General features: G+C 54.1%; 1 protein-coding gene across 1 annotated transcript in view; it reads right to left on the bottom strand.

Moving 5' to 3' along the window:
* TIMP2 (TIMP metallopeptidase inhibitor 2) overlaps nt 1–13,101 on the bottom strand; it is a 49,883-nt gene extending 36,782 nt beyond the window's left edge. Inside the window, exon 1 of the mRNA XM_061174770.1 lies at nt 12,662–13,101. Coding sequence (XP_061030753.1) covers nt 12,662–12,791 — 130 coding nt within the window. The 5' untranslated portion in view covers nt 12,792–13,101. The remainder of the gene's footprint in view (nt 1–12,661) is intronic.
* Nucleotides 13,102–14,074: the final 973 nt, after the last annotated feature.

Genomic DNA, 14,074 nt, shown 5'->3' with positions numbered 1-14,074 from the left:
TCTCAGGGTTTGGTTTCTTGCGAAAGTCAACAGCAGGGACTTGGAACCTTGGAGGCAGAGCTGATCCAGGGATGAAAGCCTTTGTGTGGGGCTGGAAGGGCCCTGGGGAGGTCATGTGGTCCCCGACCTGGCGTGGGGCAGGAAGTCTGCTCCTGAACTTCTCAACCACAGCTTCCCACCCACTTTTTTGGCCCCATAGACCAAAGTCTTATGTCCATTTCTCCTTCCCCAGAGCATACCCAGCCCCCAATCCCTTAGCCTCTTCTCAGCAAGGTCATGTACACCCACCTTCAGCATGGGACAAGTTTGGGGCGGGGCTTGGGGAGAGTGCAGATAACATGGTGGCCAAAAACTTCAGCTTGTGGGACCTTTGACGCATTCCGGAATGGCCACCACTGCCGTGCTCTCCAGGTTGTTCCTGCACTGAAGATATTTCTCCCAAGCCCGGGCTCTCCTGACACCATCTTAGTGATTCCTAGGATGCAGGTCCCATCCTCTGGATGAACCTGCTCTGCTCGGCGGTCTCTGCTCCATGGGGCCCATCAATGAACTAGGACCAACCCAGCTTTAATAGTGCGGGCCCAACCTACTGCTGAGCACAGTCAGACCCATACTTCAGCAAACTCTGACTCTAAGAACGACACATATCATTCAAGTTCAACAGAGAAAAATTAGAAAACACACACTTGCAAAAGAAAGTCTAATTTCCCCTCCTTTATCTGAACATTTTACATTTCAGTAAAAAATTCTACCACCTTTGGTCTCACAGAGCATCCGAGGCTGTGATTTATTTGACCACTGCCCTGCTGCTGTATCTAAGTGTTTCCAACACTGAGATAAACAAGATGGAGGTGAGCATCCGCGTCACGAGATGCCAGCACATGTACTTCATTATTTCCCGCAAAAAAATTCCTAGCTTTAGAGTTGCTTGACCAAAGGGGAGACTTTTTCTTTTTTTTTTTTTTTTAAATTAACGTATAGTTGATTTACAATGTTGTGTTCGTTTCTGGCGTACAGCAAAGAGATCCAATTATACATACGTTTATTCTTTTTTGTATGCGTTGCCATTATGGCTTATTACAGGATACTGAATATAGTTCCCTGTGCTCTACAGTAAGACCTTGTTGTTTATATGTTTTATATATAGTGGTTTGTATCTGCTAATCCCAAACTCCTAATTTATCCCTCCCCCCTGCCCCCACCAGCTTTCCCCTTTGGTAACCATGTTTGTTTTCTATGTCTGTGAGTCTCTTCTGTTTTGTAAATAAGTTCATGATATTATTTTCTTAGATTCCACATATAAGTGATATCACATGACATTTGTCTTTCTCTATATGACTTACTTCACTTAGTACGATAATCTCTAGGTCCATCCATGTTGCTGCAAATGGCATTATTTTACTCTTTTTTTATGGCTGAGTAATATCCCATTGTATAAATATACCACATCTTCTTTATCCATTCATCCGTCAATGGACATTTGGGTTGTTTCCATGTCTAGGTTATTGTAAACAGTGCTGCTATGAACATTGGGGTGCATGCATCTCTACGAATTGGAGTTTTCTCCAGATACGTGCCCAGGAGTGGGATGGCTGGATCATATGGTAAGTCTTACTTTTAGTTTAAGGAACCTCCATATTGTTGTCCATAGTGGCTGCACCAATTTACATTCAAGGGGAGACTTAAAGTCCTTGATCAGCATTGTCAAAACGCCCTTCCAACCTTCTAAATTGCTCAGGTTAGGACCAAACACACCTACTTAGAGTCAGCCCTTCCAAGGACAACAAGTCTCTTGGCCACACAGAACAGAGCAACGGAAAGGCCAAAGCTGTGACGTCTGATCTATTTCCAGAGACTTGAGCCAGGATCCGGCTCCTTAGATTCTTGGTGCCGCCCTTGGCTGCGCGACCTTGGGTAAATCATGGACCGCTCCCCATCCAGACAGGGGAGGACACCTGCCTGACCTACCACCTACCTCATGAGTTCTTGTGAAATGGAAGAGATGAAGTCCTTCTGCACTGAAAATCCCTAGACAGTCGATGTTTTTTTATCGAAGAGACTTATGATTGGTGACTATTTGCTGGTGGTTTTCCACCCCCGCAGAACCGGCGCACAAGAAACAAACACCACCTTCGATTTATTCCTTTGTTCCCTGCCCTGGATCCAACGGGGCCAAGGGGCCAGGATGTCACAACCAAGAATTGGGGACTGACAGCGCTCATCACGGCTCTGCTCCAACGCCATTCCTCCTGAGATACCTGGTTCCTGCCTGGGTATAGCTGGGCTGGGCCATTTCTCCCCGGGGCTTCTGAGGATTGAAGATTAAATGCTGGAGGGCTGCAGAGAAAAGCCCCCAGGAGAGAACTGTGTCTGCCCCCAAAACCGCCCTGTCACAGGGTCAACAGTCCTTCTGAAAAGGGATGTCCCCCTCAGAGCAGAACAATCCACATGAACCTGAAGCCCACAAGTGACCTCTGGCCTTTTCTCCCGGCTACACGGAGTGCTGTCTGTTGACAGCACCCTGGACTCCAAAGGCTGGGGCACCCAGGGTCACCGTGAGCTCAGACTTCATCGCATGCCTGCAAACGTTCTAGACATGCGGCCCAATAAGATCATTCCTGCGCATCTCCACATCTAACGCGTTCCTGGCATCCCTCCCACCCCGTCCTTGTTCTCCACACCCTCACATGTCATGGGACCCAGGTGAGGACAAGGCGGCCTGGGGCGGGTCAACCAACTCTGCACAGTGAATTTTCAACTACCTGGAGTGACCAGGGAGTGGTGGCACGGAGAAGGCAGAGCAGAGGACCATCAGAGGTACAGTTTCCATATAGTGCTGGGAGCTGGCATGAGCACGTCTCCCTCACATCATGTGGCCTGTGCTGAAAACCCATCCACCGGCCCTGAACTCTTGATCTGGACCAAAGGAAGGGCAGCAGAAGTGAGCTGGGCCACAGAGAGAGAGGCCAGGCTGAGTTTTACATGCTGTAGGAAGAACAGAGAAAGCAGAGGGGGCCAGGAATGTCAGAGGAGGTTTATTTCCCTGTTGCACACACATGACTTTCTTCTTGAGGAGCTCTGGGGACAGAGGCCACAAGGTTTCACAGAAGCATCATCCAAGGTCTCAGAATTCTAGATGGAGTGGGTGGGGCTGACATCTATTGAGTCCCTCCCATGCTTTTGCACACTTTACTCATTCATCAGAAATTCACTCAGCATCTGCTATGGCCCGGCCCTGAGGAGTTTAATTCTGCTTTTACAGAAGAAGAAACCGAGGCTCACAGAGGCACAGAGTCAGGACTCAGAACCAGCTCTAACAGGCTCCAAAGGCCCAGGCTTCTTCTCCCAATACGTTCCACTTCGTCTTTTTTCCTCTAAAATGTCGGTCCATTTCCTCATTCTGTCCTTGGTTAAGAATCAGCTGTTGAAGTGCCTCCTAACTAGGGCCTTTGACTGTCATCAGAGGGGCCTCGGCCACGCCTGGTGCAGAGCCGGGGTGCTGAGCCAACTCGGTGAGGATGCCCTGACCCTATGGGGTCTCCCGGAAAGCCCAACCAAGATCTCCAGACCACAGATCAGAAAGGGCCACATGAAGACTCATCCCAAGCCAGGCTCTGTCCCCAGGAACTCTCCACCCCGGAACGTTCCACTACAGAGGGGTTATGGCCTTTAAACTCATCCCTCCCTCTCTTAGGCCCACAGGTTCAAGATTTGCTGCATCTTCGGGGTCAGTTCAGAGAATGATATCCACAAGCATCATTTCTTCTGGAAAGCAGGGAGCGGGCCACCAGGTGAGAGGTGAGCCAGCCCCAGGAAGCTCACACTCAGGGGTGGGGGAAAGTTTTCATAAAGGGCCAGATGGTACAATAACTAACGTAGCTCTGTCGCTACTACTCAACGCTGCCTTGTAGCTCAAAAGCAGCCGCAGACTTTGTATTAGGAATGAGCGTGGCCGCATCCCAGTAAAACTGTATTTACCACGATAGGCAGTCGGGGGCAGGGGTGTAGTTTGCCAAGCCCTGAAAGGCCAGCAGAGTTTTAGGAGGCCGACTGCATCCTGTGCGTCCTGTTGTAGGGCACAGCCTTGCTGGGGCAGCACCGGGTGGAAACACACCGCCTGAGTCTCACCTCGGAAACCTCAGATGTACTCAGCTCAGGGGTCCTCGGGATGCCGCAAAATCAGATAGTAGTGATGGCTGCACAGCTCTGTGACTGCACTAAAAACCACTGAATTGTACACTTTAAATGGGTGAACAGTATGTGAATTACACCTCAATAAAGCATAAGTCTCTGAGGCAGAAAAACAATAACAGTCTTCTTAAGAAGCAATAAACCCTTCCCTAATCTGCTTCTTGGAGGACGAAGGCAAAGGTGGGCACCCCTGGATGCGCGCCCCCTCCCTCCGGGCTCAGGGCTCTCACCCTCTTGCCCGCAGCCTTCTCCTCTGCCTCCCCCATCCTGAAGAAACCTCCACCCCTGTCTCCCCATTGCCTTTTAACTTTAAAATAATTATACAACTCACACACGTTAATCACAGAAAATTTAGAACATACAGATAAGCAAAACGAAATAAAAATCACCCTTGATCTCACCCACTGCCTAGAATTTTGACAGTCACCCTTCCAGACTTTTCTGTACATGCACAATCAAAAAAAAAAAAAAAGGATAGAGATACATACAGAAGCAATAAAACTTCTGTATGCCAGGGAATTTTCACCATAAAAACCAGGACAGTGGTTATCTAAGGGAAAGGAGGGCGTTGGGACCAGGAGGGATTAACTGAGGTTTCAGGGTGGCAATGACTCGTCTCTTAATTTGAGTATTTGCTTGATAACTTTTTGTTACAATGTACAGTTACGCATGGTGCACTTAAAAATTATATTAGACAGTGTTTGAAATGTGAAAGCATACTGACTGTATCTGGGCTTTTAAATTTAATGCACTCTGAACATTTTTCTAGGTCAAAAACGTGAATCTATAATACTGTTTAAAATGACTGCTTAATATTCCGCTGTCAGGATAGAGCTTAATTTAATTTAGCTCATCTCCACTTGATGAGCAAATCTCATGAACAAGGTCAGCTTCCAGGAGTTTCCCTCCTTCATGCTCCCCAGAGACCACCCCCTCCAAGCCAAGGTGGACCAGAATCGCCGCGTTCAGCCTCCTCACTGTTAAGCCTCCTTTCATTTTAAAACCCTCTGTCTTCTTACTCTGTTATTTGATAGTCATGTGACCCAAGCAAGTTAATCAGCCCGTGCCTCAGTCTGATCATCTGTAAAATGGGGATAATTGTGAAATAGACGCGTTAACACGAGGAACGTGTGGAACACAGTTCCAAGCACTTAGCATGGATGATGACAGCTGCTGTTACTGTTATTTGTCACAGTCACTTTTCCTTCACAGAACTACCACGGTTTCCCTCCTAGTTCCCTGGCCACCCTCCTGGAAGCACCAGAGCCCAGCTTGCGTGTCTCTGCGCCCCCCTACCTGTGTGATAACCATGGCCAGACCTCAGGGCTGGGTGAGGATTACACGTCCAGCATGGCATCTGGCACAGAAAGAGACAGTCCCTCCGCCCCAACCCCGAGAGCCTCCATGGGCACCGTCCTAGGCACTGCACCTTAAAAGGCATGTAAATTATTATCTCTTCTTTGGTGATGGAGAAACCGAGGGCACTTGCCCAAGATCTCTCCCCTGGACTGAGTCGTGGGGCTGCAGAGCAGCTGCCCTAACCACGCCGCTCCAAACCTATGTCCCCACTTCCCACTGCCTCTGCTCCCACCCCCTCTTCCCTCCGAGGCCCCTCACATACTTCCATAATCTGCTGTAGCTACTACAGCTGGAGACCCCACTGTTTCTGTCTCTCAGCAGAACTTAGCAGGGAACCCCACTGACCACCTGACCACGTTAGGGGATGCCTGGCCCTGGCCCTGAGGTCAAACCCCAGAGGCAGCCCCCGTCCCAGCCCGTCATCCCCCTGCCTGCCTTCCGTTTCCTGAGTCCCTCCGTTGTGCAGGTGCCTGCTCCGCTCACCTGGGTGACTGACTACAAGCCCTTAACATTGCTCTCCTGCCTGCAGCTTCCTTCCCCTCCCCACCATGTCTAACAGCTCTCGGGGAGGTGGGGCAACAACAAAGACCCCCCCCTGGTTCCCAATGCTGGGGCTTCAGGCTCTGCTGCTGCACCCGGCCCAAGGCTGCCCACCTTTGTTTTCAAAGCCCCTTCCCCCCATGTCTCTCACCCCTCCCAACAGGCCATAAATAAGTCTTTTACAGGCAGTGATTAACCTTTTAGGGGTCACATACCCCTTTGAGAACCTGGTGGAAGCCACAGGCCCCTGTCCACAGAAAAACATGGACACACACACACACAGCTTTGCTTACAGTTTCAGGGCTCAAGACCGCCCCCCACCAGGCCCATCTCTGAACAGACGTCCATGCCCCCCAGGTTAGGACCCTTCTTTATAGAGATTACATCTCAATTTGATTTTTACAGCAAACACTCACCCAGTCCGCCTTGCTGGGGTCTCCAGAAGCTTAACCTAGGATGCTAATTGGACGAGGCTGACCCCAATTTTGTCAGCTACGAAATGGGATTCCCCTGGGTCTCTATCACTTTCCCACTGGGGCTCCACATGCACGCAGTGATGGAGGCGCCAAAGGCTCCAGGATTCCAGCCAGCCCTCAGGGGTCCTGGAGGTGGGCCCTGGGAGAGCCTGGGCCTGGGCTGGGGGAGCCAGCTTCATTCCTGCCCTTTCTGAGACGCTGGTACCCAGACTGCCCCTCAGTCTGGAAGCCCTCCTCCCTCCCCACTTCCCTTGGCTGCCTTTCCTCCCAGCATTCTGGGGCATCTCACATACCCCTCCCCCCACCCCGACATCCTATGGTCCTCGCAGTCTATGGACCCTGTAGCAATGAAACAGAAGCCTAGCCAAGCACTCAAAATCTACCTGTTCGTTTAAAACTATGCACAAGTGCATCTGTCAATCCGTATAGTAAGGTATCTATAATGTTCTCTTCTCACACCCAAATTGTCTTGGGTACCCGCTTTGGAAACGACTGCTCTGTGCAAACTTTGGTGGGTGTCAGAATCACCTGGAGAGTCTGAGAAATACCCATGCCCACGCCCTGAGCCCCAAGGGTCCAATATGGGACGCTAATTCAGACACCTGCCTTTCAGCAAACTCCCTGGGGGATGCCCGCTATCACCCACAGGTACACACTCTCGATGCCTCTCCTCAGGCCCTTGGGATGGAATGCAAACTCTATGTGATAAACCAGATGTCCAGTCCCACTCTGCCTCTCGGGCCCTCCTGCCCCCGAGCCTGCTCTGCACCCAGACTCTCTCGCACCTTTCCCAGGCAGCCTGTCCCTGTTCTTGGCACTGCGAAATGATGCACTTAGCCATGCCTGGTACATGTTCCCCCAGCTCCATCCTCCAATTTAGGGTTCTTTACGCTTTCAACCTTAATTTCCTAAGTCTGCCTTTCTCTTTCCAGAAAGACCATCCTGGCCACAAGACCACTTGCCCTCAGCCCCTTGTTTGTGTGTGTGTGTGGTGTGTGTGTACTCTCACACACACTGCAGGGTGGAGGGGTGTCCAGGGCAGGCACCTGAGTCGAGCTCCAGGGCAGGGGAGAAGAATCGGTGGCACTTACACCCCTGCCCCTAGTCTGCCTTCTTTATCTCCTTTCACACTTTTTTCCCCCTGTTTTATTGATATAATTGACATACAGCACTGTATAAGTTTAAGGTGTACAGCATAATGATTTGACTTAGATGTATTATGAAATGATTATCACAACATGTTCAATTAACATCCATCATCTCATAGATATAAAAGAAAAACAAAAAAAACATTTTCCTTGTGATGAGAACTCAGGATTTGCTCTCTTAACTTTCTTATGCATCATACAGCAGTGTTAGCTATAGTCATCACTTTGCACATTACATCCTTAGTACTTATTTATTTTATTGTTTTTTAATTTTTATTTTTTTTAACTTTTTATTTTATATTGGAGTCACCGTTGATTAACAATGTTGTGACAGTTTCAGGTGTACAGCAAAGTGATTCAGTTACACACATGCTTTTGCTTTTTCCTGCTGTTTTTTCCCATCCTTCAGACCTCCTGGGGTCCTCCAAGCATACCTCTTAGCCGTTTTGGAACCCAAGGGGTTCACCTGCTCCCACAGCCCCTTGGGCACTGGCTCAGCAGCTCTGCATCAGGCAAGGGTGGCTGCGTCCACCCCCCGACCCCCAAGCCTGGGAGTCGTCTAAACCCGCACCAATGGGATGCTCTGGGCAACCCCGCTGAGATGACAAAGAAGAGCGGCAGGACCCGAGCCCATCTGCAGCTCAAGGACTAGCGGCCAGGACCACCGATTCCAGGGGACCCAGCAGGCCCCAGGCTGCAGGCTGGCCCCATGTCCTCAGATCAGAGAGGGAGGAACACGTGGGGTGGGGAGAGCTCCCTCCCAGCCACGTGCCATGCCCGCAGCACAGCCTCCAAGCGCTGCACACACCTCTTCCCATCTGCCAACCCAGGTTCCAGTCACTCCCCTGGAGAATACATCCTTCCAGGAACACTGTCCAAAACCAAGCCCAGGAACTCGAGGGCCCCCCATGGCCCCCTCCCCATCCTCTCATCGGAACCCGTTATCTCTCTTCAGATGCCCAAATGCTTTTCACCTTGTGACAGTTACTTGGTTCATTGTTTGCCCAAAGCACATGGAGGCTGACTTACTTTAAGCCACGCCCCTGGCGGTCGGTCGGGGTCGGGAGAGTCTACATGCCTTCTGCCCACCCTGACCCACGCAGTCTTAAACCTGCTTCCACACTGCCTGGCACCAGTGTCCTAGCGCTCCTTCCTGAGGGCAGGGATCATGCCTTGCTTCTCCCTTATGTCCCCTGGGGCAGAGCTAGGCACTCTGTAACTGCTTGTTGCAACACAGGTGAGCCCGATAGGAAAATCGGGATTACGAAACACAGACTGATTATACACTTTGCGAAAGGAGTATCTTTACACAACACCACCCCCATCCCAGCCCCCGTGCACTCAAGGCCTCCACTCAACTCACAGGAAGCTCATCTGCCTTGCTTTTCCCGAGCACATGTTTGGTGAGGATGCTGCCGTTTCTGAGTGCCTACTGCGTTTCTCCCCGAGTGGCTGCTATCCGGCCCCCATCAGCGTGTGCCCAAGGCCAGCCTGTTTGCCCTGGCAACAAGCACGTGCCCTTGGCTGTGGGCCCTGCTCCACCTGGTGCTAGAGACCAGCCCTCCTGGGAGACAGTGGCCCTGGGCCTCGCCACCCAGGCCGCGGGGGAGACTTTATCGTCTGGGCCCAGAGAGCTCCTGGATTCACCCTCGACTCCAGAAACCGGCCCAAGCGGCCCAGGTCTGCCAAGCCACTCAGCTGGCTAAGGGACTCCAGGCTCCCGCACTGTGGCACTACCTGAAGAGCAAGCCCAAAGCTGGTTTCCAGCCAGGTTACTGGAGCCATGCAGGCCTGTAGGAGATAGCGAAGGACCCCATTAGATGAGAGGGAATGAGGCCGGCGGCACATCCGAGCAGGGCTCTGAGACGCGAAAAGACTTCCTGGAAAGGAAGCTCATCCTCACTTTTCTGGAAAGGACAGGGAGCGGGGCCTTCCAGGAGGAGCCCCGGTCACCTCTTCCCACCCCTTCATCTTCAATCTCATAACCTCATAACAAACTCTTTTGCCGACCCCAGTTCCAATCCTACCGGCTGCAAGAGCTAAGGATATGCCTCCCAGAAATCCTTACACAGGCAGACAGAAAAATGACTGTTTCCTAAGCCAACTGCCTCTTGTAGACACCAAGCCATTTCACAAGCCTGCATCCAGCCAACAATTAAAGGAGCCAGCACACTGCATTAAAGGTCAGTCTTTAGGGACCCCAAGTACAGCAGACCATCACCCTTCCTGGACCCCTGGGCCACTGCCCTGGTGGCACAGTCACCTGTAGGGCTTTAAAACTACAAAAGCCAAGGTCTGAGCCAGACTTTTGATGTCTGCAAAGAGATCCAGACCCAAGGCAATTATGCTCTCAGCCAGAGTGGGGAATCATCACCAAGGAAGCCATGCACCACCTACAGGAGAAGCAGATGTGGAAAGACTATAGCTTTCACTGTGGGGTTTACTCCATGGCCATCTGGGGCCTACACCCTGGGATGTCTCTGGGACATATCCCGAGTTGACTAAGCACAGAAGGGCTGCCCATGGAACAATACTGGGCAGCATCCACCCCAAATTCACGTCCACCCAGAACCTGTGAATGTGACCTTATTTGGAAATAGGGTCTTTGCAGATATGATCAAGTTAAGATGAGGTCATAGCGGACTAGGGAGGGCCCTGAATCCAATGACTGGTATTCTAATAAGAGGAGAGGGCACAGAGACACATGCACAGAGAAGGCCACCAGAAGACAGAGCAGAGACTGGAGTGATGTGTCTACAAGCCAAGGGACACTGAAGATTGCTGGAGCCACCAGGGGTGGAACAGATTTTCCCTCAGAGCCTCCAGAAGGAACCTACACTGCTAACACCTTCATTTTAGATGTTAGGCCCCCTAAACTGTGAGAGAATCAATTCTTGCTGTTTGACATCCCTCAGTTTGTGGTCACTTGTTACAGCAGCCATGGGAACCTAATGTAATGGGCTTTGTGGCGCGACCCTGGCATCAGTAGGCCCTGTGGAACCTCTGAGCTGGGCTGGGGTTAAAAGATTTGGCTCTACGATGATTTTGATGTGATGACTTGGACACAAATGCCAGGAGATGCAGGTGGACGAGAGGGTAACGCGCAAAGCAAGAAGGGGCCTTGAGGCATTCGGACACTGCTGCACCCTGACCTTTGCTGCCCTTGATCCAAACCTAAAGCAGAAACGGCCCCAGCGCTGCCTCAGCTGACACTGGGCAAGGATGGGAGTGGCTGGCTGGGCATTCTCTCCGTGCAGCTGAGGGGTGTGAGGTGGTCCCAAGGCCCGACCCCTTCGTGCTCAGCCCCTGTGAACCAAGCCCTAGAGTCTCCTGAGCCACGGATTCCTTCTGAGCCTGGGCCTGATCCTGCCCTAGAAGCACAGCCTCTCTCTCTGCAAGGGGCCTGGGCAGGCCTGGACTCCCAGGGGACACCGCATGCAAGGCCAATCCTGGCTCCGCCACTGGGAGGAGCCTCTCCTCCCCCACACCGGTCTTGCTGAGCAGCGAAGCCAAATTGGAGAACTTCTCCCAATTCGGGTTTTGTGGAAACCACTCTGCAAGCACACACCGTGCCCCAAGTGCAGGTGGCCTGAGCTACGTGATGCACACAGGTAGAATGACCTGAAGACCTCCCGCGCCAGGCAACAGCGGCAGCTCCAAGGGCCAACTGAGGTGTGGCCAGGAGCCGTGGGGAGTGTGGGGAGATCAGCGGGGCATGGCTGACAAGAGGAGAAACCCAGACACCCTGCCCTTGAGTCTGCACAGGTGAGGGCAGCCCAGCCTCACCACCACTGGCAAGAGGATGCGTGGCTGGCGGCTGAGACTTAGAAGCAGAAAACAAACCTGTCAGGAAGTGAGAGTGAGCTGCAGAGGCCCACCTGCTGTGCATCCGTCCTTTTGGTTCAACTGAATCTGCCCCAGGAAAACCTGGCTGACTGTCACCAGGGCAGTAGAGGCCTGCAAGTGTCAGAACTGGATGGAAACCTCCAGGGCCCAGCTGGTTCCTCCCATTTCTGCTGCATTCTCCCCACTTCTGTCTCCTGCCCCTCTGTGGATGAGAACAAATAACTGGGCTCTCCTCCTTTCCTCGCTCGCTCCCACGTGTGGGGAGCAAGGGGTCCTGAGGGGAACAGATACTTGCTGGGACTCTAAGCAGCCATACAACCCTACCTGCAACCCCAAGTCACCAAAGTCCCCAGCTTGTGTGGATGTCCTGAAAAAGCAGTCACCACTCAAGGATCCTCCTGCCTGTCCCTGTGTGCAGTGCCTCCTGGGCAGGACGTGGGAGAAGCCGGCCCTGGGGCTCTGCCCGTCTTTCCAGCTGCTCCACTGAGCCCGTGGGGAATCTGACCAGGGGAGGGAAGCTTCCATCCAGCCCCAGCCTAATCTGGTGAGCCCCACAGGCGGCCTGGTGGGAGAGGCCCAGGCAGAGCAGCTCTTCCCCACCCAGCTCCAAGCCCAGAGGAGCCCAACTCCCATCTCACCTGTGAAAGTTTCTTCCTGGGGGCCCCGGTCCTTCAACCCACCGAGGTCGAGAGTCCCCCCACCCCCCAGGCTGTGTTCCGCACTCTCCCCGCTCCGCCCCCCCTCCCCACCCCCCCCAACCCCCCCACCCCCCCCCCCGCGCTGGCATCCCGGGGCCCTCCGCCTGCCAAAATCCAATCCGTTCCCTGGCTCCCTTTTCTGGGGCTGGAGCTGCAGCGGAATTTCGGTGGAATTTTGAGGTTGAGAAGCATCTCGGCAGAGAGGAAAAGAAAGGAAGAGAAGAAAGGGGGGAAAGAAAGTACGATTTTGGCATCAACTTGCAGAATTCTAGAAGGCACCGAGGCCCCGGAGGCGGGCGCTGGGTCCCTCTGCAAGATGCGGGCGGGCGGGCGCCGGCGAAACCTCCGGGTCCAGCGCGCCCCGTAGGGGCGGTGGGCGCCGGGGCGGGGTCGCCGTCCTTACCTACGTCTGCATTGCAAAACGCCTGTTGCGGGTGCACCGGGGAGCAGCTGCAGGCGTCGGCCGGGCGGAGCAACGTCCCCAGCAGCAGGAGGCCGAGCACAAGCCGCAGGCTGCGGGCCGCGGCGCCCATGGCGGGCGGGGGGCGGGGGCGCGGGCTCGGGCTCGCCGCCGCCGCCTGGGCTCGGGGCGCTCCCCTCTCGCCGGCCGGGGCCGCGCGGGTCTGGGCGGCGCTCCGCGGCCGCGCCCTCCGCTCCGGCCCGCACTCGCCACACAAACTTTCTCGGCTCTTGGTCGCGGGGGCGATGAGGGGGCGCGGGGCGCGGCCGGCAGCGCGGAGACGAGAGCGGGCGGGGGGCAGCGAGCGAACGAGCGAGCGAGCGAGCGAGCGAACGAGCGCGCCGCGGGCCGGATCGCCGATGCTCCACGGCCTTCTATGGATGTGTGCGCCGCAGGCGCGGACCGAGCCGGCCTTTTATTGCTCTCCGAGGATCGTTGGGCTCCGCCCCCCGGTGGCGGGCGGCCAATGCCGGCTCCGGGAGCTCCCAGCCGCCCCCTCCCCGCTCGCCTCCCGCGCCTCCCGGCCCTCCCCCAAGCCCGGCTTTTGTTGTGTCCAGCCTGGCACGGCCGGGGCCCGTCGCTGCGCACCTGGCTTCCCACCGCCCGGGACCGTACCCCGCAGCCTCCCAAATCTCCAGAGCTTGGGGGGGGGTGGCGCTGCGGGAGGACAGCGCCCAGTGGACCCTGACTCAGCACTTGGGACTCGCAGCCCACCCCTCCAGGGCACAGGCGGCCCACCCACCACCCCTTCCCCTCCAGCTTGGTACGGGAGATGTACACTGCCTGATTCCCTTCCACCCCTGGGGTCCCTGAGATTCTAGCCAGGGATTGAGGAAAAGGATGTGCGCTTTGGAGCAGGGGTCGTTCCCTGCCGCCCCTCTCCCAGCCCCCTTTGGCTGGGTGGCCTCCTGAAATTTACCGAGGATTCCTTTTTCAAATGGAGGCCTTAGAATTTTAAGTGCGCTTGGCCAGTAGAGTTGGAGGGGGAGGGGAGAGAGGTTACTATGAACAAAACAGAATTTTATATAAACTGGCCATATTTTTGACCAGCCAGCGGGGCGGGGGGTGGGGGCAGGAGCCCAGGAGACAGTAGGATTGGATGAAGGCATTTTCCGGGCTCTGCTCCCTTAGCCCACAAATGTGGGAGCTGAAGGACTTTTCCCAAAACAGTTCTGTGTTCCAAGGAAGGGCAGAGGGTCTTAGAGGTGTGGATGGCACAGAAAGTGTGGCCCCTGGAGTCCCTGTCTACCTGTCTCTGAGCCCTCTCTGTGGTGGGCACTGTTACACATTAAGCCTCTTCTTGCCAGCAGGATGTTTGTAATCTAGCCGGGGAGTTGTAAACTGAGAAAAATGACA

This window comes from Eubalaena glacialis, chromosome 19 (genome assembly GCF_028564815.1).
Source record: "Eubalaena glacialis isolate mEubGla1 chromosome 19, mEubGla1.1.hap2.+ XY, whole genome shotgun sequence".
NCBI classification, from domain to species: Eukaryota; Metazoa; Chordata; class Mammalia; order Artiodactyla; family Balaenidae; genus Eubalaena; species Eubalaena glacialis.
This window is presented reverse-complemented; position numbering and strand designations above follow the sequence as displayed.